General features: G+C 37.7%; 2 protein-coding genes across 6 annotated transcripts in view; both read left to right on the top strand.

Annotated features, from left to right (window-relative positions):
* Positions 1-8,408, top strand: part of LOC127508279 (transmembrane channel-like protein 6) — a 32,077-nt gene extending 23,669 nt beyond the window's left edge. For 3 of the 5 annotated variants that reach the window (XM_051886027.1, XM_051886028.1, XM_051886029.1), the window contains exon 16: positions 152-749. In XM_051886027.1, coding sequence (XP_051741987.1) covers positions 152-628 — 477 coding nt within the window. In that variant the 3' untranslated portion in view covers positions 629-749. The other 2 variants (XM_051886031.1, XM_051886030.1) reach the window with 2 other exon arrangements.
* A 2,335-nt stretch (positions 8,409-10,743) lies between these two features.
* On the top strand, positions 10,744-14,731 carry cenpx (centromere protein X). Its single transcript, XM_051886059.1, has 5 exons — positions 10,744-11,025; positions 11,181-11,232; positions 12,031-12,084; positions 12,190-12,278; positions 14,547-14,731. Exons 1-5 carry the CDS (start codon positions 10,990-10,992, stop codon positions 14,559-14,561), a joined length of 246 nt encoding a protein of 81 aa, XP_051742019.1. The 5' UTR covers positions 10,744-10,989; the 3' UTR covers positions 14,562-14,731.
* The last annotated feature ends 11,739 nt before the right edge of the window (positions 14,732-26,470 follow it).

Raw genomic sequence — 26,470 nt, 5'->3', positions numbered from 1 at the left:
ATCAATTTAAGGGGGCAAATATTGTGGAAAAGGAGAGCGCGTACACAGAATGATGTTAAATGCCTCAGGGGTACTCCACTCTAAAAAGTTTAGGAACCACTGTATTAGGATTGACTGTCAATCAAGGGTATATGTGTTAACCCCTTTCCAGACAAGTTTGACGAAGAACTTCCAAGCACCCAGGAAACACTGGAGGGCCACTCAGATGAGCCTTCTTTTCATCAGCCTCCTGTTTTTCCCCTCCTTCATTGGGGCCCTTACATGTGTCGTATATACAATGTGGAGGTTTGTCTTTTCAGAATATTACATTCACACTCTTCAGGACATTTCTAAATCTGGAAAGGACAGAATCTGGAAAAATCAAATTAAGCATCAATACACACCTCAGATCTTTCTCTGTACACCCCAAGGAGGTCTATCAAAATATAAGTCGATATGTCCACAAGTTGGTAGTCCATTTGATGATTTTAAAAGGAAAGTTCTCTCAACAGTAAAAATTCTGTCATCATTTACTTGCTCTCATATTGTTATAAAATATTTGTATTTTTTTTCTGTGGAACACAAAAGATATTTGAAGAATATTTCAGTGGGTTTTGTCAGCAGGTTTTGTCCACATGGCCCTCCATAGCCACTGCCACATATGCACACACTCACTTGCATAATTCATGCTCTATGTCCTGAACACAAAGCATTATTTCAATAATAAAGAGACAATACAGTGCCAGTGTGTTTTGTTCACTTCCTCTGTTTTCTTAGGATCAAGCCCTCATCACATTGTGGGCCCTTCAGGAACAGCAACATGCTCTACTTAGGCAAGCAATGGATCAAAAATCTGGGGAAGTCGAACCCCAGTATGCACTGGCTCAGCTGGGCTTATGATAACTTGGTGGACAACCCTTTTTTCCTCTTCCTTATTGTAGGCTTGTTCCTGTGAGTATTCCTTGTGCATGGATGTCCTGGATGCAGTAGGGATCAGATTTGGGTAAATTTTTAAACTGTCATCTCCATCTCTTTCCAGAACCATCATATACATACACATGCAAGTTTTGGATGGCCAAAAGATGATAATTGGAAAGTTACAAGAACAGATAGACCATGTGAGTATTATGACCCTTGTGGAAAAGTACACTTTAGCATGCTTAAGAGTATTTTATGGAAATAATATACTTCAAACGAATATACTTAAAAAGTTAGTTCACCCAAAAATGAAAATGATCCCATAATTTACTCACCCTCAAGCCATCCTAGGTGTATATGACTTTCTTCTTTCAGCCAAACAAAATCAGAGTTATATTAAAAAATATCCTGGCTCTTCCAAGCTTTATGATGGGAGTGAATGGTACCCTAGACTTTGAAGCCCAAAAAAGTGCATCCATCCATCATAAAAGTAATTCACATGGGTCCAGGGGGTTATAAAGGCCTTTTGAAGCAAATGATGCATTTTTGTAAGAAAAATATCCACATTTATAAACTGTAATCACTAGCTTCCGGTATAACGGTCGTCCGTGAGTATAGTTCCATGAGTAAATTATGGGATCGTTTTCATTTTTGGGTGAACTAACCTTTTAAGTGCAAACTGAATGTAATGTTTTTGGGCACTTAACTGCATGTTAATTGCAATTAAGTTTATATTAAATGCAATTAGCTGAACTTTAGATTACTTTTTTGACCCACTAATAGGACATCTTTATATGCAATTTCATAATACTTCTATTGTCTTTGAAATATGGTTAAAGTGTACTGTTGAAGCATTTATGGTAAACTAAAATATACTTTAATGTCATTTATTGTATGTCATGTATTTACATATATTTGTAATTACACATTTGTAATGATGAAGTTGCAATATATTACATTTACAGTACAGTTAAAATTATTTTTAAAAGTACTTTACATGTGCTTTAGTACATAAGAATACTTCTTTAAAGCATGACAAAATATTATAAAAACATAATGATTTAAAACGTACTTTGACGTAAAGCTTTTAATTTGACAGTATTACAAAGTGCACTTTTTACAAGTGTACTTGAGCGTGTTAAGTATATTTAAGTGGCATGTTATTTCATTATCATTATCTACAAGTACGTTTTTTTAAAAATATATTTTTAAGTTCAGTAGAATTAAGTGTTCTCTTTTAATCACAAGGGGGTACGCTTTAAATCAGTTGACTTTTTATACTTCTGGAGGGGAACATTGTTTTACCCAGAAAATGAATTATTCAGTAATGAGGGTTGATTCAACAAGATAACACTTTAACTTTTATATTTCTGCAGAAAATGTGAGTGGTGCTTGCCTTGATTCTGGGGTGTTGTCAGGATGTTGCTATGTGGTTGCTGATTCTGGTCTTAAGATTCTTGGCTCCAACAAGACCAAGAAAGTGTTTAGTTTGATTCTAAATCTAGAAAAGCTGTAGCACACGCACCCCCTTTCCTCAACAAACCACATGAGGTGTTTTGAGGTTTCATTTATGTCTCTAATACAAATGTCGGATCGTTTTATACTTAAGGTTAGGGGTTAGGGCTCAAATCACTAAAGGTTTTCACAGCCTTATGATTTCTTCCTAACTTCTCATCTGGCTTCTTAGGAGGGTGAAGATAAGAAGTTCCTCATAGCTAAAATACAGGCCCTCAATGAGGAGAGTGCTCAGCAGTGAGGTGAGCTTTTAGTCTTTCCTTTAAATCAGAATTCTCATTTGTACTTTCCTTGTTCATTCAGAATGTTTGACAGATGAAGTTAAATTCCACAGCTTTCAACATCGTCTCGTGGTTGATTTCCTTCTTGTGAACAAGGGCTGAGTGTTTCCTTGACCATGTCACTTCTTGATTACTTGTATTATCCAGGAAGGCTGGATTCCACAGAAGATGACTTTGGAAGAATACATTGTGGTAACCCCCCACAAAAAACATAAAACCTGAAAAACCGGTGCATCTTATGTAGAAGATGGAAATCAGATTACCACTGTATTCTGGAGTCAAATGACACTGATATTTGGTAGTGCCACTGTCATGTAATCATATATAAATATTTTGAAATGCACAAGGTTCATTTTTGCTTATGGAAATGTTTGTTCTTCATGCCACTGCAAGGGCATCTATATTTTTGTGTGGCTGAAAATGTGGTCTAATGATAATTTTAAATATTTAGAGAACTGTTTCAAAGAGGAACAGGCTATGAATACGCAGTCAGTTATTTATTTGTTTCTTGCGACATGTTGATGAGACTTCAGTTTTTCTATCTGCTGTCTTTTGGAGGTTTAAGGTCTATCAATAATTGCAACATATCTGTAAATGACAATTATTTTTTAATTACTCTTCTTGTTTATAACAACTCTCTGAAATACTTGTGTCAAATGTGGCATTCCATGATGAAGTATTTTTGTTTGCATACAATTTTTCTATACACACACATATTTTTTTATTTTTTATTTTTTTGCAGCAATGCCATAGAAGAACTATTTTTGGTTCCCCAAAGTACCTTTCAGTGAACAGTTATTACAAGAACCATTGTTTTTTTTGTTTTTTTTATGTTTTATTATTATTATTATTATTTATTACTATGATCTTTATGGAACCATCAATGCCATTAAATAACCTTTATTTTTAAGACTGTAGTTGTGCTAGTTTCATTTGTTATGAATCAATTTTGTGATAAAAGCTGACTGAACATTACTCATTATTTTTGTTAGCAGTCTCCATGAAAATGAAATATACTAAGGTCATTACACTTGAGGGCATACTTAAGGACATTGTAATGTACAGTATGCGGTAATATTTAGTAAAGCTATGCAGTGGGGGAATTCTGAAGAATTGCTGGCCAGAGCTTAGAATGCTGTGAAGTACTGCATTCTGTGGGAGGAGTTTCTTAAACTTGTCTGACGTCCACCTTATAAAGGAGCTACTTTGGTACTTTGCTCCCAACATATCAACAGCCATTCAAGCATCTGAGGAGGGTATATGTGCAGTGTGAGTTTCTTTTCCTCTTATAATTTAGCCTTTTACCATTATTTTTACATCTGTATTTCTTCATTATTAAATTAATTGGTTAATTCTGGGTTTCTACTCATTCTGTACAGACATAGAGTTTAACAATGGAATCCACACAACGTTTATACATCCGCCTCTCAGAGGAAAATAAGGAATTTCTAAGCTCTGGAGAATGGGTAAGCTGACCACTGTTAAAATTAAATTGATTTTCAGAGCCATTTTTACCTTTATGAGGACATTTACCACATTAAAATGTAGTGTGACACTCAATTATATCAATATAATTCATTAATTTGAAATAAATTCTTATCTGAATGTCTGTTAATTATAAAATTAACTCAACAGTAGTAAACTAGGCATAAATAGTTCACAAAATATCATAACAGAAAAATCCTAAATGCATCAACAACTTCCAAAGCTTGAGAGTGCATTGCACTCAGATAATATCGCTGTATATCATTGATTTAGCTGTCCTAAAATTTCACACCTATCTGTAGCCTCTGTCGGCTGCAAAACAAATGTGATTGTGGTTCGTTTCTTTGTTCTATTTGTACAAGACAACTTCAAGGCTCTGTCTGCCTGTCAATCATTTTACAGATAGATTGATGTCATCTTGTCTACCTTTCTTCATAGGACCATGGGATTGTTGTTACAGATCTGAATCCATATGTGACCAATAGTGAGCTTCACAGCTTCTTTCAAACATTTGGGACAATTACAGAATGTGATGTAAGTACTTATAATTTGGCACTTTTAACAGGGCAGATAAGTTAAATAGCCAAATACAGCCCTCCAGACTCTAAATCAACTTCTAGTCAAGTCACATTTATTTATATAGATTATTTCAAAAGCAGCTTCACAGTCATAGAAGGAACATCATTTTGGCTGTATAGCAGCTTTAGAAGAAAATGGTGTCATTGTCCAGCTTAAAAGTAAATTCAGTATTTTGATGTTGTAGTGTGTCCCTGATTTCAGTTGCCATGTTTGTAGTCCCTTGTAGTTTTTTGTGCTGATTAGTCTTTATCGTTCCCAGCAGTGTGTCGTGTCCAGCTGTGTTATAATAATAGTTATTAGGCTTCTGTGTATATGTGCTTCTTCTGTTTATTGTTGGTTGTTGTTCTGTCATGTGTAGTTACTGTCAGTTTTGTCTCTGTTGTTACTGTTGTGTTACTTTGTTACTATCAAGTGTTGCCAGTTTTTGTGACTGTCGCTATATTAGCAACTTTTCTCTTTTTTTTTTCAAAAAAGTGACTGGTGACAAATCTAGCAACTTTTCATACTGCTGGTTAACATGTAGTCAGTAACTATATCATGTTGTCTGACAGAAAATATGTAAATGAGAACAGCTTTATTGGACATTCAGCTATATATTGTATTAAAATAAGTATGTGAGCATGGATTAGGAGAGAAAACAGATGCAAAGCACCGACAGATGTCGCATTATGTCATCTAGCGACATTTAGAGACTTTCTGAGCATGCTTTAGCTAATTTCCATTGAAAATAGTTGGCAACACCAGTTACCATCATTATGTAAACCAATCAGGCATAACATTATGACCACTAACAGGTGAAGTGAATAACACTGATTATCTCTTTTCATCATGGCACTTGTTAGTGGGTGGGATATATTAGGCAGCAAGTGAACATTTTGTCCTCAAAGTTGATGTGTTAGAAGCAGGAAAAATGGGCAAGTGTAAGAATTTGTGCGAGTTTGACAAGGGCCAAATTGTGCATCTTCAAAACTGCAGCTCTTGTCGGGTGTTCCTGGTCTGCAGTGGTCAGTATCTATTAAAAGCAGTTCAAGGAAGGAACAGTGGTGAACCGGCGACAGGGTCATGGGCGGCCAAGGCTCAATGATGCACGTGGGGAGCGAAGGCTGGCCCGTGTGGTCCGATTCAACAGACGAGCTACTGTAGCTCAGATTGCTCAAGAAGTTAATGCTGGTTCTGATAGAAAGGTGTCAGAATACACAGTGCATCACAGTTTGTTGCGTATGGGGCTGCATAGCCGCAGACCAGTCAGGGTGCCCATGTTGACCCCTGTCCACTGCCGAAAGCACCAACAGTGGGCACTTGAGCATCAGAACTGGACCACGGAGCAATGGAAGAAGGTGGCCTGGTCTGATGAATCACATTTTCTTTTACATCACGTGGATGGCCGGGTGCGTGTGCGTCGCTTACCTGGGGAACACATGGCACCAGGATGCACTATGGGAAGAAGGCAAGCCGGCAGAGGCAGTGTGATGCTTTGGGCAATGTTCTGCTGGGAACCCTTGGGTCCTGCCATCCATGAGGATGTTGCTTTGACACGTACCACCTACTTTAGCATTGTTGCATGTACACCCTTTCATGAAACGGTGTTCCCTGGTGGCTGTGGCCTCTTTCAGCAGGATAATGCGCCCTGCCACAAAGCAAAAATGGTTCAGGAATGGTTAGAAGAGCACAACAATGAGTTTGAGGTGTTGACTTGGCCTCCAACTTCCCCAGATATCAATCCAATCTGTGGGATGTGCTGAACAAACAAGTCCGATGCATGGAGGCCCCACCTCGCAACTTACAGGACTTAAAGGATCTGCTGCTAACATCTTGGTGCCAGATACCACAGCACACCTTCAGGGGTCTAGTGGAGTCCATGTCTCGACGGGTCAGGGCTGTTTTGGCGGCAAAAGGGGGACCAACACAATATTAGGAAGGTGGTCATAATGTTATGCCTGATTGGTGTATATCATTAAAGTCACCCTGCATTTAGAGCTGCCTCTCTCTGGTTTCTGAGTCTGCCTGTACGTTACGGTCTCATTTATAATTACAGACAATCAGTAGAATGGTTCTTGTTGCTTTAGCAAAACCAGACCAAATTATTTGTGACATTTTCTTCAGCAAATATTTAAAACTAGCTGAGTTTTCTAGTTGAGTTAAAAAAAAAAATGCTCAGTATGTTGGGTCAAACATTCAAACCAACCAGCTGGGTCAAAACATCCTAGTATAACGTGTATGTTCAGTTTTGGTTTTATTTGACTGTGTTCTGTTCCTGTTTTGCCTGTCTGAGTTCATAGTTAGTTTCCTTGGTTTTTAGTGTTTACACCTGATTTTGTTCACTTTGATTGCCCTCCCCTTGTGTTTAAGCCCTGAGTTTCCATAGTTCTGTGTCCAATATCATCTATGTTTTATGGTTGTGTTCTCCTATATTCTCCATTGAAATATTATTAAATTCAGTTACTTTCATCAAATCTCCTGCATTGTGTGCTTCATTACAGCCACACTGTGACACCTAGCACTGGGCTTGTCCATTTTTGACCCAGTGTTGGGTTACCAAAATAGCACAAAATTGGGTTATTTTATACCCAACATTTTTAGAGTGTGTAGCATACTTTGCCACCCTTCTCTTGATTTACTGTAATGTTCAAAAGCATTTGCTGCTCTTGTAATTTGTAGACTTTTCTCAATGAACAGATCACGATTGACAGGTCGTCAGGATGGCCAAAGGGTGTGGGCTTTGTGAGATATTCGTCTTCAAAAGAAGCTGAAGCAGCACAAGCAGATGGGCCACGCTATCTTGGAGGTTTTCAGATATGGATCAACAAAGTTGTTACACCAAAAGTGAGTCAAAATACTGTTTGTTGCAAGGAGGCCTATAATATAAGGAGGCCAACTGCTTAGATGCTGGTTTGGTGTTGTGGACAAGCATAGCCATATCCTTCACCAGCCAAAAAAGGTCTTTCTGATTAACCTGGTTGACAAAGGGAAACCTTAAGCTAGCTAAGAAGGCCTTGTAAGGACACCAGCATGCCAGCATCCCAATACAATAACATTCATTCAATAACATTCATTCATCTCAATGACAGTTGCCCGGCTGGTACATGCCTGTATGCTGCCATCATTGCTCATGGGCACATGTGCATGAGCACAGATTTTTGTTTGAGCCAATCACATGAGCTGTAAAAGTTATAAGTGAGGGGTTTGGGACTGTTTGTGTTTATTCTTTTGGTGCGATCAGTCAATCAGGCAGCAACCTAGCAGCAGAACTGTCAATTTAATTGTAATTATTTGTGAAATTACTAACCATGAACCCAGTTACAACTTTTTTTCTTTTTTTTTTTTTGTCTGTTTGTCCAGTTAAATGAAGCATGTCAGTTAAATACTCCTCAAGACCAATCCTTTCAGCCAAACGTGTGTGTGAACTAGAAGTGGAATATAAGGACACCACCATTCGCTGGAGTGATTTGCACTAAACCTCATCCTACCATTTTACTGAAAGAAATGTGTGGACTAAATGTTTCTGTATTTCAATGTAAATTGTACCATTTTGTACTTTCATTATTACATTAAAATCCTGTTCGATTTAATGTTGATAAAATGCCCTATAATGTGAAGGATCGCTTTTTATGTATGCCTGAGATGTTGAATAAATTTATCCAGTTCTTAGTGTCTTTTTGTTAAGATATATATATATTTTTTTTTAGACTTTAGGGTTATTTTCAGCTTTTACAACAGAGTGAGATTTAATTAGAGTTTGTATGTGATAATTAATGGGAACAATAATAACAATTTAGAGCTGTATTTATAATATATATAATACTGAGTGCTTCTGTAATGGAGTCCACTGATGGCAAGTTGATAGAACCCATGTGCAGTTTATTAACTTTCCAAACATAAGCAAAATACAAAAAAAAGGCTTGGCTTTTCAGTATTTTTAAACCAAAACTAGACATGACAGCTTCTGTGAAAAAGTTCTTTATTTGTATGGCCATTTCCTCTGAATCTGTGAACATTAAAATTACTTGAAATGGGAATGTTAATCTTACCTTGGACTTTCAATTAAAATCTTCCAGTGGGAGCATTTTGTTTAGGTTACTATTATTAAAAAAATAATGCCAAAAAATTATGCCATAATTTACTCACCCTCAAGTCATCCTAGGTGTATATGTCTTTCTTCTTTCAGACAAACACAATCTGAGATATATTTAAAAATATCCTGGCTCTTCTAGGCTTTATAATGGGAGTGAATTGTAACTAATATTTTGAAGCCCAAAAAAGCACATCCATCCATCATAAAAGTAATCCATACGATTAATAAAGGCCTTCTGAAGTGAAGCATTTTTTTTTTTTGTAAGAAAAATAGCTAGTGATTCTAGTTTATAAAGTTATATGGATATTTGTCTTACAAAAATGCATTGCTTTGCTTCAGAAGGCATTTATTAACCCACTGGAGCTGTGTGGATTACTTCTATGATGGATGGATGTGCTTTTTTGGGCTTAAAAATTTAAGGTACCATTCACTCCCATTATAAAGCTTGGAAGAGCCAGGATATATTTTAGTATAACTACGATTGTGTTCTTCTGAAAGAAGAAAGTCATATAGAAGTCATATCCCATGAGTAAATCATGGGATCATTTTCATTTTTGGGTGAACTATCCCTTTAATCATGTTTAACATTCTCACATCTTATATTCTTATTTTACAAGTAGGCCTATGAAATGGGTCCAAATCTAATGTTTTCTGGTCTGCGCTGACTCGCACATGTACTCTCGTGTCTCTGGTCCAGAGCATACTGTGTGTGCGCTGCAGCAGTTCGCGTGATAGTAACATGAAACCTGACTTCATTTGCCCCAATGGAAAGCATATTTATACTAAATCGTTCCCTATCCCCTATATAGTGCACTATGTGCCATTCATGATGTAGAAAATAGTGTGAACAAGTGGCCGATTTTTAGCCACAGCTTCAGCAACAATTTATAATAATAAAGCAGCGGGATTTTAGATTCTAGAGAGCATTTGATTGGACAGAAAATCTGATGAAAAGCTGAAGTGCAGAGTGATATCATCAAAATCATTGATCCATATTGGTGGAGGTGAGAGACTGTAAGTTTTGAATGTTTATACTGTATCTTTGTTTTGGAGCACACTAGCTTATAGAAAACCTAATAATAATAATAAAAATAATAATTTGTAACATTTATATTGCACATTTCTTGGCACTCAAAGTGCTTTACATATGGAAGGGGGGAATCTCCTCAACCACCACCAATGTGCAGCATCCACCTGGATGATGTGACGGCCGCCATATTGTGCCAGAACGCCCAACATACACCAGCTTATTGGTGGAGAGGAGATGAAGTCTCCTTTTACTCTTTTTTGAAGGACATCCTGGGATTTTTAATGACCACAGAGAGTCAGGACCTCCTGTCACTATACTGGGGCATTATGACCTACACAGACCACAGGGTGAGCACCCCCTGCTGGCCTCACTAACACCTCTTCCAGCAGCAATTTATTTATTCCCAGGAAGTTTACCATCCAGATCCAGGCACTGACCAGGCTCAACCCTGCTTAGCTTCATTGGGCAACCAGTCTTGGGCTACAGGGTGATATGTGGTAAACCTTGGCTAACATATAGCCAAAAAACTTCAATTTTGATTTCATGGGGACTTTTAAATATTTGCAAAACCCACAGACAGAAGTAAAGTGACCATACTGATTCATGGAAGAAAAAACAAAAACAAAACAAACAAACAAACAAACAACAACAAACAATAGTAAATAATAAATAAGTAAATAAATGCATAAACACATACATACATATATACATAAAAAATACGAAATTGTGGCTTGTTTCCGTTGTGTTGTGGTTTGTTAACTTATATTTGTTTTTTACATTTTCGTTTTGCACTTCTGGGCCACCGTAGAATAACATCTATATAGTGAAAATAACCGTCACGATTACAAATGCTGCAAAGTTGAATAGGCCTACATTTGATTTTAAATAAGCTAATATTTAAACCAAAAAGCTCTAAAATATATGTATACTTTTTTCAGAAAAGACAGGATGCGAAATTTTCTATCAAATATCAATTTCTCCATAAACGTTTGAAAGCCATAGACCGTGATTTCGTTCTTTTTTAGTGCGCTAGAGGGCAGCAGCCCCCTGTCCAATATGCCATTCAGCAAACGAAGAAGCCGATTCCACCAGTGAAGTTACTGAAGCCTTTATGACGACAGCGTGAAAGAATGGCGAACGCGGGAAATGAAATCGCGTTTAAAAAGGTATATTTCAACACGTTTAATTGTTTACGTCTTCGGGTTTTTAACATACAGCTCATAATACGATAGCAAGTCGAACGTATTTAGATAATTAGGGTTTTTCATGATGCCACGGCGTTGCATTGATTCCTATAATGGCTAACATCTCTCTGTTTTAGGAAACTGTTGCCAAACTTTTGACACGCTCTTTTAAGGAGGACAGAACAAAAGGTGAGAGGATTTGCAGCTTTGTATTCAGCCAGTCTTTTGATTGGGCTAATAATACCTGCCATAATGTCAAAACGCATCATAATTTTGTGCTTCATTTTCTGTGTGGCCAGGAGTACAGTTTCTACTTGCATATTAAGAAAATGAAACAAAACAAAACCTTTTGTATTCCCAGCTAAAATTCTGGTGGTAAATTTTGCTCTGAGGTAAAAAATAAAAAATAATACTTTTTTTTTTTTTTTTTTTTTTTCCATTCAGTACACCATTTATCTAATTGATTCTCTCACATCAGATACATAAATAACTTATCTGCAAGACAGAATTGTGAGTTTATTATAACTTGTCATTCTGACTTTTCCCCCTCAGGATTGTGAGGTATAAAGTCGCAATTACCTTTTTTTACTTTATTCTGTGATGGAATCAGGTTTTTATATAAATTGACTCTATGGTAGTGTTCAGAGTACAGTTTTTTTTTTTTTTTTTTAATTATTATCTTTCTGGTACTAGTCGTTTTTGGTATAATGGATTCATCCAATCTTCCCTTACATTTGAACAGCAAAAGCACTAAGGTCACTTGCTGCTGGTTCCCTTTCCATTTCACTTTTCCTGAACTGGTTTTTGGTGCATTTAAAGTGTTCTATATGGTCAACCACCTTTACAGTGTTGCCCCAGACAGGCAGCTTTGCATATGTGTAAGGAGTAGGATAAAGACAGAAACATTATAGTTACTCAGGAAAAAATGGTGTGCTGCTCAGATCAGGCGGTTGTACAGCGTTCAGTTATTAAGTTTTTCTTCTACAGTCAGCAGTGATGCTGTCATACTCGTGGCGGAGATGCTGAAAGTATTTGTTGAAGGTAAGGCAAACTTTACCTGCACAGGCATTGTGTACTTAATAGTACGGTACTGTGTAGTATAGTTTTTATTTCAGTATTTTTATGCCGATTATCTGTATGCTACAGAGGCGACACGCAGAGCTGTTAAACAGGCCAACAGTGAGGACTGTGACACCATTGATATTGAGCACTTTGAAAAGATTCTGCCACAACTGGTGAGTTTTGTCTGTTTTTACTTGTTTAAGATGTCTGTTGTTTTTTTCTTTTTTTGTTTGTATTATTTTTATTTTTGACTATAAACTACGGTCGTGCTATTTGGCTTTCTGCTAAGAATTAATGTGGACCACCAGCACATATAATTTAGCATTAACTCAGATTGACTTTCTAAATAATTTTTTAGCAGTTAATACATTATTTATAAATTAGTATTGAATTATTGAACAAACAAGGCACTCACGAACAACTATCACAAAACAAACCCTGCACATTTTTTTTATTTTTTTTTTTTGTCTTGTTTTCTTAACACAAGACACTCTTTCTTAACATGCTTAAAACAAGCAGAAATATCTGCCAATGTGGTCAGAAAAATTGAACAAGATTATTTTTCTTACTCCATTGGCAATTTTTTTTTTCTCTTTAAGCAAAAAAATCCTTCTTCTTTTTTTTCTTTTTTTTTTTCTTTTTCTTTTTAGAAAACAAGACTTAATATCTTAAGTAATTTTGCTTCTCTAGTAAATGTATCTTGATTTATATTTGTACTGGAAAACAAGACAAAAATACTGAGTAAGAACCAGTGTTAAAGGATTAGTCCACTTTTAAATAAACTTTTCCTGATAATTTACTCACCCCCATGTCATCCAAGATGTTCATGTCTTTCTTCAGTCGAAAAGAAATGAAGGTTTTTGACGTAAACATTCCAGGATTATTCTCCTTATAATGGACTTCAATGGTCTCTAAACGGTTGAAGGTCAACATTACAGTTTCAGTGCAGCTTCAAAGGGCTTTACACGATACCAGACGAGGAATAAGGGTCTTATCTAGCGAAACGATCGGTCATTTTCGAAAAAAAATTAAATGTATATGCTTTATATAAACAAATGTTCGCCTTCTAAGTGCTTCCGCCAAAACCGCATTTCTGTATTCTCCAAAAAGTTACGCTGTATGTCCTACGCCTTCCCTATTCAACTTACGGAACGAACGCAGCGCCAGTTACATTTTTTCCGTAAGTTGAATAGGGAAGGTGCAAAAAGACACGAAAGAGCAAAATTCAGTACTTTTCAGGGATTGACACACTTGTCATTGAGGTACTATTATAGTTTTCGTTTAATTTTTATTAGATTTGATTTTTAGTTTTTCTGCTTTCATTGTAATTTTAGTTAAAAGTTGTATTTTTTTTTTTTTTTTTTTTTTGTTTGTCTTTTAGTTTTTGCTTTTAAATGTCTTTATGTTTTTATTTCTGTTATTTTAATACCTCAGGTTAAGCTAAAGTTTAAACTAGATTAAATAAAATAAGTTTACATTTATTTTTTTATTTCAGTTAACGTTTATTTCAAGTAATGAAGATTTCTTTGGTTTTAGGTTTAGTTAACTATAATAACCCTTATATTTGTAAAATATATTGAATAATGTGTCAAATGCGTTCTTAGTCTTTCCTTCCTGTGACAGAAGATACAGTAGTTTACATTGAATTAAACAGAAATTAAATTAAATACAGTTTATTGTGTAAACAAAATAACAATAATGACCAGGAAAAAATAATTATAAACCATCCCGAAATACACCGTGACTCTTATTCTGAAATGTCTGCAGTCTGCACTGTAGCAGGCTGCTCATGAGGGTGATAAAATATGCTTTCTTACAACCGTCTAAAACATACTACCATATAAACATCGTGTAGTAAACATTGTCATAATTCATTAACATTAGCTTATAAGCAGTCGCTTGGCATAAATGTGCGCTGTTCATTAATTGCGAAGCAGTCTGAAGTGCTGCTGGACGAGCCTGTAGAGCGCGCAACAGCGCCGCTTTTCCCGCGGTTAGATCAGCACATTACACTTCAAATGTGCGCATCTTCCACACAAGACTGGATATCTTCCCAAATCGTCCCTCTCTTTCATTTTCGTTTCGTTTTTATTCGATGACGAAAATTAGAGTAGATTTTAGTCATAGTTTTAGTCATTCAAAACGCCTTTTTATTTAGTCATCGTCTCGTTTTCGTCCGTGAAAAAATGTTGACGAAAATTATGACAAATTATTCGTCAACGAAATTAACACTGGTAAGAACTTGTTTTGCAGTGCGTTAGACTGATCTTCTAAAAATTGGATTTTGAAAAAAGTTACAGTTCTATACTCAGTTTTTTGGCAGTTTCCTGTGCTTGTAATAAATCTTAAAATATACTTATCTGTCAGACTGTATCATTTTGTGTGTGTTTTGATGCATATCAAAACTATCAATTTCTCTCAATGTAAAATTTCCTTTGCAGCTTCTTGACTTTTAGTTTTCCCATGGAGCCAGCAGATGGCAACGTAACCTAGTTCTGCTGAACACGAACATCCTGGACTTCACTTTGCATATTTCCAAATGTAGCAATCTTATTTAGACTGTGTGCATGTATTAAATGTATGACTAATTTAATAAAAAAAAAATAAATAAATAAAAAAAACCTGTTGTAATTGTTAATGAGTTATTTTACTTGTGATCCTGTTCTCGTTAAGCATTCATATTGTTTAGTGGTTTAACCATGTGCAGCCAGCAGTGCTCTGTGAAGACTGGCCGGTTGGAGGGCCTGCTGGGTAACAGCGCTGTTGTTACTGCCTCCTGGTAAAGAGGTCTTGAGTCTCACCCCATGGCTCTGTAGGCCACCTGTGCTCTGCTCAGCGGCAGGTGCTTCCAGCATGCTCCACTCCGCTCCCCCATCAAAGCCTCTTGAAGCAGTTGGAATTGATTAAAGTAATAAGGGAGGCAGCAAAGACCCTTAGATGATGACAAGTGGCAGGAAAAAGAAGCACCCCCCTCCGGCCACTTTGAAGTCCCCCCCCCTTCCCCTCTCTGTCCTGCAAGTGGTGCGGTTGAAGGTGTCACGGAGGTGAGAGGGCACAGGGCGGAATGTGTGCGAGTGCGTGCGAGTGTGTGTGTGTGGAGAGAGTGTCAGCCTGTTAAAATTATTGCGACCACACGCATAGTTGTTCAGTTTTAGTGGAAGCATAACAAAACAAATTGGAACCAAAGAACATGACACAGGAAGAGAGGGGTGTAATTTTGAGGGTAAATAAACAAGACGTCGAGTCGCTCAAGGGGGCTCCCGGTCTTTCATCAAGGCAGAGAGAAAGCATTTTGCTGTGATAATTGTACTCTTGGAGTTAGTCTAACCTGCCGCCAGAGAGTTTCCAGTAGTGATGTTAAGGGGTTTGCTTGCATAGGTTTGTTGTTGGGTAAGCAGAGGACAAGGAAAGATCAACATGTTGGATTTTGTTAGATCCTGTAGTTAAGGGCAACAGCAAAAATATTGCTTGTATGTTGGATACAAGCCTGTTTGCTTAAAATGGGGTTTCAACATTCACGGAAAGCCTAAAAATACTGGGCTATTTTATAATTGTGATTTACAGGTCTGGAAAATTAATTTCTGTAGTGAAATATACTTTATTTTTTTTATTTTTTTTCTAGTTCAGCTTTAAAATTTTGTAATCTAGAAATTGCTTTTTGCCAACGTCTATAAAATTGAGAAAATCTAGATATTCATGAGTGCAAAAATCATGGATATCTTTAGTTAAAATGTGGGAATCGCGTTCATATGCTATTGTGCTTTTTAATGAAAATAACTTCTCTAAAATCATCCATCTTTGCAATTCACTTCAAACTTGGTAATTCATATTTAGTAGTAGGTAAATGATAAATACTTTGTGTTAACTGTAATTTGTTCCTTTTTTTTAAGCACCGTTTTTGTACACAATTAATTCTTACTAATTTTATCTGTCTTGCATTCATTCCAGGTTTATTCCAGTGAACGTAGAATTTTTTTTGAGAAGGTTTGTCCAGACATGCCAGAGAAAGAAACCGCTTTTAACTCGGATGAAAAATACTTGTGTTAGAAATCATTAAAGAGGTCCATCAGTACATGCTTATATGGCTTATTTACCATTTGTGGAAAGAAAGGAAAAGAAAAAAAAAAAAACTCAATTTAATAGCAAAAACATCTTTGTTTAATTACCTTGGGTGGTTCTGTCTTTCATGAACAGCTTTGCTTACTTATGAGTCATTCGGAGTCATTTCAAACAACTGATTATTCTAAAAGTCTTAGTGTTAATTATGCAGAATTAAAAACAAATTTGTGATACTGTTACAGGTTTTTGTTCAGTTCCACTCACACCACTCATCAGCAGTTATTTCATGCAGTCTTGATCATGATGATTGTTTGATGTTATGAAGAAACAATGATCATTTTCTACATCTTCATGATACGTGTCTATTGTGAGTATGAAATTGTACCCTGTCCATTTCAGTGGCATATATGATCATTGTAACTCCTTGTGCATCTTAGTGGAACAAATTACCTCTGAAGGCAGCAATATTAAACATTTGAAAGCAGTTAAGACAAGAATGGAGGGGTGGGTTGAAAAGAGTAATGAGTTAAAGCTTTTCTTGATCCTACATTAAAGACTGGGAGTGTCAACAGCCATTCCAGACTCTTTGGAGAAGCTCTGAGTGCTTTCCCTGCGAGACAGAGACTGATCCGTCTCCAATTCGGCAGTAGAGCTTGGATGGGTCTACACATAAGTCAGTGTTCAGGTCTGTGGTTTGTGAGTAGTGAATTAGATATAATGTTATGGATGCAAGAGTTACAGTGGCGTGGCATTCTGACTAGTCAGGAGATCAATCTTCTACAGTAGCTCCATGGGATTTCACCCCAAAATTTCCCTTGGATATATTCGTAAATCTCATTAAAAGACAACACAGCGTACATCTTGATTGCTTTGCCACTTCTGGCAAAAACATTAACTTCTGGAATAGTTTCTTTGAGGAATGTTCCAGGTTCAATAAAGATAAGCTGTATTGACAGCATTTGTGGTGTGATGTTGACTAAAAAATAAAACGTAATTTCAACTCCTCCCTCACATTTCTTAAAGCGAGAGCTTAATTTACAGTAATGCAGTTACAATAAAAGTAAAGGCTTTGTTAAAGTGCTATCTGTTGAGTAAGACATTATTTATGCTTGTATCATCTTTCAAGTCTTAATTTAGTTCATTTTTATTTACTTTTATTTGAATCTGCTTTGATGCCATGAAAATTGCCTTTGCTGCCACTGAAAAATAATGTTTCAGAGTTTTCAGAAGCCGCAGTTTTGTGTGAGAAATGGACTGAATTATAAGCCGTTTTTCACTGATACTCTTCCCCTCCAAAGAGCTGTTAACTGCTTTGACCAGGTCATTGAGCTAGTGAGTTGAACTCAAGAACTGGATAAGTCATTCAAACTGGTTTTGTAAACGAATCAAGAAATTCATTGAAAAGATCTGATGAGTCTTTAACAAATCAGACATTACTACTTCTCTCACTACTTCTTAAATTCAGAAAATCCGTTAATTCAGAATGCGCATATGCGTGGATTGTTTGTGATAAATATACTCGTTTTATTTAAATTAATTGAAAAGTGTACTTTCCAAGTAGAATAGAAGATGTTTGGTGTCGCAATGATAACGTAGTAGTAGCTGTCCCGTGCTCCGGCGTGGTTAGCGCGCAAACTAAATGCGTACCGCGCCTGAGCCCAACTGAACCGTGCTCTGGCCCACCTCTTCCAAGCGGGCCATGGACGGTTAAGCAAACTGTGCCCGGCCACGGTACGGGGCGATCACACAAGTCAAACGAACCAGACTTTGGGGGTCAAACGTGCTCGGGCACGGTTCAGATCGCCTAGTGTGAGTACACCCTTACAAAAGAGGAACAGAAGCAATACCTCAAAGAGCCAACACTATTCAAATAATGAGTTTTCATTTTTGAACTGTTGCTTTAACTTGAGCATAGAACAGTCCTCTCAACACTAATGGTAGTGTTGTAGTCTTTGAGACAGAACTCAGTCATGAGTCTGTCTAGAGTCTAACATCATATTTTCATGTACTCCTGTGCTTTAGGTCTCTGGAGTACTACAAAACTGCTGATATGTTTTGTGGTCCGCAACAATTTGTGCATGTGATTCGCTCTGTGCTGTTGTGTCTCTGGGCCCATGCGCACTATGTGTGCTGTGGAGGTTCATGTGATACCCCAAAAGAGGGCATTTTCAGATGTGTAGATTGTTTGCTTTGTTCCGAAACAGGGACTTAATTTGTTACAGCATTGCATTTTATTCTTGGTTCTGTTTGCTTTCACAAGGGAACATTTTGAAGCGTAACAAAATGTTTATGCAAGTCACATGTGAGTAAAACTGTCCACTTATTGGTCAGAGGTTCCTCTGTGTCATCAAGATGGATTGACAAGTTCGCTCTGCGGGCTTATTGTGGCTTTATTTGTAGCTGACATTTCCGCTTTAACTGATAAACGCACTCTTTGGTTTTCATAACTGTTGTGCTCACTCACAGAATCAGACACTGCTGTTTATTATATAACACGTTCCTTGTAATGAATTATGATACTGCTTGGTTTGTTGGTCCCTTGGGTCGGATTGCTTTCTCTCCTCAACCAAACTGCCCCAGAGTTGGTTTTCAGGCATTGGTGTTCAAGCGGTATTGAAGCGATTGTTTTGGTGCAGTTCTGAGCATGATTGCCATGTTCATATATGCCTAAACAAACCAAACTAAGGGAGAAATTGCACCAGGTTCCGAAACAAATGCTTTACATGAGCCAGGTGTGAAAACACCATTACAGTGTCTGAATCGTTCAGACCCTCTTCAGGTCTCTGTCTTGACTCAACTTACTTGGGTCTCAGCCTGAACTCGGACTTGAATAAGCTGGTTTTGATTACAACACTGACTGGTGTTGATGAACAATATAGCCTATATGTTATTTGAGAACTTCTAATACGACTGTGTTATTCATGCCCCTTATTTTGAAAGGAAATATGCTGAAGAAACAAGAAAACAATACATAAGGCATTTTGAAATGCAGAACTCTGTATATGTGTTGTACATAATGTCTAAATATGGTGTAAGTATGGACTAACTATTTGTAAAGAGCTGTACTGTGTGCTTTGTTGCTGGGTGATGTCATACTGAAACATTTGGGTCTGCATCAGACCGGTTGCTATGAGACTGATGTCATAGAGGTCTTTATTTCTTTTCTATTCCAAGCTCTACATTATTAGGCAGCTTGTCTAAATCATAAAATAACAATCCAGCAATTGCTATCTTTATTTGCAGCTCATGTGTTCAGTTTAACATAATTTCAGTTGTGTTCACACTTGGCAGGTTTGGTTAGATTAAAACCAATCCGGTGCAATTGCTTTGTTAGTGCGGTTCATTTGAATAAGTGTGAACACTGCCATCCGAACCCCAGACCGTGACCTCCGAAAAGATGAGTTTCGGTCCGCTTTCAAACAAACACTGGTGAAGTTATGAAATATGAATGCAATACGGACCAGAGACATGTAAACGAACCAAAAACAGGACCTGATGTCACAAGATGCGACACTAAAAAGGACCGAATGCTGTTTTTCTCATCATAGTCGTGATGTTACTCGTCACAGTTTAGTACAGGCATCAGACTTGTGACTCCTCACAGCAGATCTTCGTTTGTTTGTGTGACGGAGGGATTCCTGCCACTGTTTTGACTCCTTTTTATATTTTATAAGCTCTTCACGAATTGTCAGCTCCATCATATGCCATGGTGGAGTCTTGGTTGTTCAGTAAGTTCCAACGCAAAATATACGTCAAATTTTTTTGTATCGTATCTTAAGGTTCGGTGTTAAAAATGACAGTGTGAATCCTAAGCAAGCCAGGACTAAATGTATCATTTTCTTTTTTTGGTCCAGACCAAAAGAACCAAGAGAACTGAACTACAATTGTGAACACACCCTTAAAAGAGAATGTGAAACAAGACAGACAGTTTAGGTGCTTTATAAAACTCCGTGTGTGTATGTAAAACAAGACACGTTTTGCTGTCAAATTTCCAGTGGTTGTAGAATTAGCCAGTCGAATTGAAGATCATATTCAGAGTGTAGAACACGGTAAGGCCAAAGATGAGAAAATCAATAGATGAGTTTGTAAAAAACCCTACATAAACTGTTCTATAGTAAAGCATGGAGAGAAGCTCACTGTTTGCCTTTGTGACCTGAACTGGGCCAACAAGCAGCTTGTATGATCTGGCCTCTGAGGGGCCTTCCTCCAAAGACTGGCTCGGCTTCAATGGGGAGCCTCAGGCTCTGTGTTTGTGCTAATAAGAACATACCTGGCAGCTTCAGACAGTAGGGCACTTTGCTGGGATCACTCCTAAGTGCTTTTGGCGCTTGGCTGTTTGTCTGGGGCTGAGGTCGGACCTCTGCTGTGCTCTACCTATTGGCTGGTGCTCTTGAAGCCATGGGGGGCGGAAAAGACTCTTCCGGAACAAGCGAGGTGGATGATGGGGTCACCGACCTTGGCTTGCAGCTGAGGAGGGGAAAAAGTGCTCAAGAGATGAACAATTAGGCTGTAGACTGGGCTATTTCTGGAGGCACTCTGCCCTTTCCTTTGCTAGTAACCACTGTGCAATTCCCACTAGATGCCCAAGGCGCATGCAGTAACAAGGTAATCCTCTTACATAACACCAGCCTGTAAGTGCCTGTCTTTCAATTAGTTTTGGGGAGGCCTCTAAAAATAAAGAGCTGCACTGACTTGTGACGTCAGAAGGTTAGGAGTGACTGGGGCGATGGGTAACCCAAATTAGAAGTGATTTGACTGGAGGTTAGCAGAGCACTCTATTTTTAGGCCCTTTAAAGGTTGAAAACACCACTGCAGAGGCCCTGTATGTACTTATCCAAAGCTTAGTAGACCTAGTGCATCATAATGTCATGTGCTCCAGATCATGAAAGGGTAACGGCCTGGTGATATTTGAAAAGGAGCAACTAATGACTGAAATCTCTTTAGGAGCCTGCAGGGAGCTTGTGGTGAACACAGTATGGCGTCACACCGTAGTTAGACCTCATCTGTTAGAGCAAAGGTTACCGCAGCATTGTTTGAGAAAGTGTTTGATTGTAACTGTTTCCTGCATTCATATTATCAGAATGTAGTTTTATAGGTGAATTCTGGAGGAAATGTTCACCCACACATGAACTTTGTCACCATTTATTTACACCCTCAAGTCATCTCAAACCAAATGACTCACTATGACCAAAATTTAAGCCTAACTATGGATGGGAATCAACAATTTGAGTTGTTGATTCTGGTACTGATCCCAAGTCCTTCAATAAATTGGCCAGATTTATTCAGTAAACACTCCAAATGATTCAGAAATGTTGTTATTATTATTATTCACTAGTAAAAAAAAAAAAAAAAAAAACCCAAATACATAAGAGTCAACTGGATTTAGTCTGTATCTTCCCTTCTGCTAAAGCTCTGAAATGGACTGCAAAATGAAAGGGCCAAATGTCATTGGTTCTTGTCACTAAACTTCACAATTTGATTTAAGAATTGCAGCGAAGGAGAAGATTTTCAGTGAATACATTTTTATTTTGATCTGTTCAGTACACAAAGAGTTGGAATATTGCATTTTTATATACATTTATTGTGCTTTATACATTTGGAATCACATGAACTGTCCTTTGTCTGCCTAAAGGAGGGCAGTGCAAGCTTTTTAGACTGCCATGATCATATACATGAGACACCAACTGAGGATGGGCTTAGCTGTTTTTACTGGACCACTCACAGGTGGATTATATGAGGCAGAGATTTTCCTTGCGACAAATTTATCTGCCTGCTGAGCTGAAAAAGCACTCCTGCCAAATGGCTTTGTATATATTAAATGATGACCATAAAAAAACATAAAATATTTTAGAAGTCTCAACTGTGAAATACTGGGCATGTGAATACTTTACATTAATATTAGTGACTAATGTTTTGCCTTATTGTGGTTAGTACGTACACCTGTTGTGTAATTAAATTGTATTGGATATAAAGATTTTTATTATTGTAGAAAGACATAAAACCTCAAAAGAATCAAAATGTTGAGTTAAGAAGGAAAAATTGAGGTGCTTAAAAGCAGGGCCTCTTTTTTTTTTTTTGTTCATGGCAAGAGACCAAGGAGACGCTATTCAAACCTCTTTTACGTCTCTGTGGCAGGAAATCTAATAAAACAAAGAGTGAGCGGCAGAGGTGATTTACCAACCTGTCTTGACATCAGAGCTGAAATAAAGCAGAGCTGCTGGAAATAGGTTGGTTTGAGGGTAGAGCTGTTACTCACATGGCACATCTGACAGGTTCACAGAGTGGTTTAACACAACCATCCATGAAGATATTTACCATGCGATGGCAGAAATGTGCCAACTGCAAATATGAATTTGTAGATCAGTTGGCAGGACTGCTTTACAGAGCGGAAATGAACTTATTAAGGGGGCACAATTAGTATACTGTACACTGTAAAAAAATGTTTTGTTAAATTTATCTTCAAAAAAAGGCAGCTGTTGTTGCTTGAAATTAACCATTAAAATAAATAAATAAATAAATAAATAAATACTTTGACAATGTTTCAGGTATTACTGGATGGCATATTGGTGCCTGTATATTTCACAACCTGTAACTAATTAGTGATGTCCGGTTTGACAGCAAATTGTTCTTTTTAGTCAACTCAGACTCTAAAGGCAGGAACACACCAAGCCGACGGTCGGCTGTCAGGCAGTTTTTGTTCGTCGGCCGACTAAGTTTTCTCAGTGTGTTCCGCACCGTCGTCTGAAGTTGGTCCTCGTCTGCTTTTTTTCGGCCGATTCGACATGTTGAATTGGCGTCGTGCCATCTCATCATTCTGATTGGCTGTTCAGCTACTGCCACCTGCTGGTACAGAAAGGCATTTCATCTTACGCAGGCGCAGAACGGACGTGCTACTTGGCCGTCGGCTGTCGAGCGTTGGTTTAGTGTGTCAGGGCAACATTGGACCCAGATGCTGCCGACGTGAGCCAACCCCACAGTCTGCTTTCGTCGCCACTAGTTTGTCGGCGTTCGCTTGGTGTGTTCCTGCCTTAAATGAGCCAGTATCCATCCTATGATGCCAGTTTTTGCCAACTCATTCAGAGCTCCAGTTAGTTTAACAGTACACTGAACTGAGAACAGTCTTTCGGACATGTCCGACATGCTGAGGGTGTCATAAATGGGGGCAAAATGTATGTTTCTGATGTCTTTTTCTGAAAAGCATAAAGTATAACAAATAAAATGTACTGGAAATATAACAATGATCCGATGGAAGCAGTTCTGGAGTCAACAGCAGTATTCATAGCAGTTCACTCTCGAGTCAAGAGTCAGTTAATGGTCACAACAGTTCTTGAGTAACACTGACATGTCCGCAGACAACCGATGAGCTTGTCTATAAAACATGGCCAGTATGTGTTTGTATGTGGACAGGGACATACACCCGAAGACAAAACACCATCAGGATAACACACATGACACTAAAGTAATGCAATAAACTTAATTTACTAAATAACATAAACATAACACCTTAATGTACATTACTTTGTACATATTATTAACAAAAAATATCAAAGAAATAAAACTATTTAAATAAAGTAGATTCATATGTGATAACACTCAGGGACTTCTGGGAATGTCCTTATACTGTTTTTTTTTCCACTATAAAGTATACGGCAATTCATAGTTTTCTTTCAGAAGCCATAAAATTGACAGTATTTTAAAGTAAAATTCATTGTTAAACCATTTACAATTTTCCACTGTATATGGTAAGGTAACTTACATTTAACCAATTAACAGGTTTTTATTGTAGCATTTTTTTTTTTTTTTTCCTGTAAAAATTACAATCAATATACAGTGTAGATTATTGGTATGCTATCAGAGGTGTGTGTGTGTGTGTGTGTTTTAATGGATTTGACTATGATTCATCCAATCAAAATTTATAGTCACAAATATGTGCTTTATAATAGAAGTTTTACTGTTTTAGTCTTTATTTTCAACTGTATTAGAGCATGTGAACATAGGCTAATCTGTTTTTTCAATGATGCCAGACTGCATCAATAAAGATTCAAATAGTAGGATATCTTAATGAGATGAAGTACATTTAGATTTTTCATTAACGACTTTGCAACAGTAGTCATTCCACATGGTTATTTAATATAATATATATATATATATATATATATATATATATATATAGGGGTGTGTGTGTGTGTGTCTGTGATTATATGGATAAATAACCAGATGAGGCAAGTCTGTGAGAAAGGAAATGGTTAAATGCGCCAATAACCTCTGTATACAGGCCCCGTCCTCCCTCATACTCAGCGTCCTCCTTGATCTGAGTGTTCTACTCCTTCCCAGACATGAAAAGTAAACCCACTCCAAAAACAGCACCAGTGCAGATCCAATCTCAATGAGCTGTAATTTAAAAAACGGTCCGCTGGAAAAACAGCAATAAATTTGCAAAGCCTTCAAAGGAGCCGCCTGTGCGTTCACCTTTTTGTACATAAAACAAAAAGACTTTAGCTATTGGCTATGAAAAACATCTCACAACATGCTGGGACAGAGAGCAGGACAGAGAGAGACTATGAATTGGCATAATGGGGTAGGGGGGTGGGGGTGTTGTCTGGGGAGCTGTCAAGCGCACAGCCAGATGTTAGTCAGGCATGCATCCATGAATGCCGCTGAGAAATTGAGAGGTACCCAACAGCTATCTCTGCCTGTCAGTTTTGGGGAAACTAACTGAAACTGTAACGTTCCAAACTACTCGTAATTTTAAAAAGTAGTTCAGCTTAAAGCCCAAAGTATACTTCAGTTTTGACGTGAACTTTTAAAATGTGTTTGTACTCTTTTTAGAGTTGCAGCTATTTCTAACCCCCTCTCACAAACTCTTGTCAACATGGGCATCTATTGTCTCTAGTATGATGATGCTCTGTCTCTACAGTTTCTTTTGTGACAGTGAAACAATGGTCCAGGCCAGTATTGCCACCTTGTGGACCAGCTAATTAAGGCACATATGCGAGCTGAGCGTACAGTACGCATGGTTAGAAAAGTCGAGCTGTATGCGCAATACTATGCTGATGACAAAATAAATGTCAAGCACACTGTATGCATTCCCTAGCATTCATGTAAAAACCGAACTTTGGGCTTAAGTCAGGCTACCATTTCTAAAACTACATTTAAGGGAGCAATGTTAAACTCGTTCACTTACATGAACAGTCTGATTCACTAAAATGAATAGTATGGCAAAACATTACAAACCAGAGTGAATTACTTTAATTAGTTACTCCACAACACTCCAGACTGTCCTTTACCAGAAACTAAAAGACCATAATGAGATGGAACAGTGGCTGTGATCTGGGCACCAAATCAAAGGCCCTGTTTACACCTGGTATTAAGATGCGTTTTGGTTGATCGGATCACAAGTGGACAAGGGAGACACATTCTCGTTTACACCTGATATTTTAATCCATCTATTTTGTCCACTTTTGACCACTTATGTCCTGATTTCTTCGAGGGGAGGGTTTATGGTTTGGGTAAATGTATGGGCCTTTTCAGATCTTTCGATCTAATGAATGAAATATGCTTGCGCAATTTACATATGAACGTGACTGGAGACGACGGAAAAACATATGGAGAGCATCAGCTTTTTGTTTTGACACCCGCAAGACCATGCCGAACGCAGCGAGTGCGTGTTAGAAATCAGGAATGGTGAGAGAGCATTGTGCTTGGTACATTTTTCATCTTCAAACCAAACTAGGGTCTTCAGCTGACAAAGTTGAAATTTCATCTGGCTAGCGCACTTCCTATAATGTTTACGCGTTAGTTCAGTAGGCTGAGAGCATGCAGACTTTTGTGGCTGTTCAAACACATTCGACCACATGAGCTTCTACGCTACAAATACAATCCGGTTGAATGTGTTTTCAACTACATATGGAAGTGGTCAAAAGAGCTCAAAATGTTTTAGAGCCCATATTTAGTGTTGTCCACCTGTGATCTGATCAACCAAAACGCATCTCAATACCAGGTGTAAACAGGGCCAAAGTGTTTGAACATTAGCATGCACAGAAGATGAGGATATACTGTATAAACAAGTCTGCAGTTTCCTCCACTTCAAAAGTAGTTGCCCTACTCAACCATGTCGTGGTGGTTTTGAGGGTTCCCTTGGAAATGACTGTAATGTATCTTGTGAACCGTCCTGCTCTCCTGGAAATGAATGTTTCTTCACCTTTTGTTTGGCAAGAAACTTCTGAGAGGATATCAATGGGAGTACAATTTCCTGTATGTATGACCGACTGCTCGGAAAGAAAGGGCCAAATTTTCCCCCTACATT

This window comes from Ctenopharyngodon idella, chromosome 3, assembly GCF_019924925.1.
Source record: "Ctenopharyngodon idella isolate HZGC_01 chromosome 3, HZGC01, whole genome shotgun sequence".
Taxonomy (NCBI): Eukaryota; Metazoa; Chordata; class Actinopteri; order Cypriniformes; family Xenocyprididae; genus Ctenopharyngodon; species Ctenopharyngodon idella.
This window is presented reverse-complemented; position numbering and strand designations above follow the sequence as displayed.

Bases quoted from the DNA above. Each gene is read 5' to 3' on its own strand.
- cenpx (XM_051886059.1), top strand. From the start codon at position 10,990: ATGGCGAACGCGGGAAATGAAATCGCGTTTAAAAAG. The intron at 11,233-12,030 runs GTGAGAGGATTT...TTTCTTCTACAG, and splicing joins TAAGGAGGACAGAACAAAAG to TCAGCAGTGATGCTGTCATA. The intron at 12,085-12,189 runs GTAAGGCAAACT...TGTATGCTACAG, and splicing joins GCTGAAAGTATTTGTTGAAG to AGGCGACACGCAGAGCTGTT.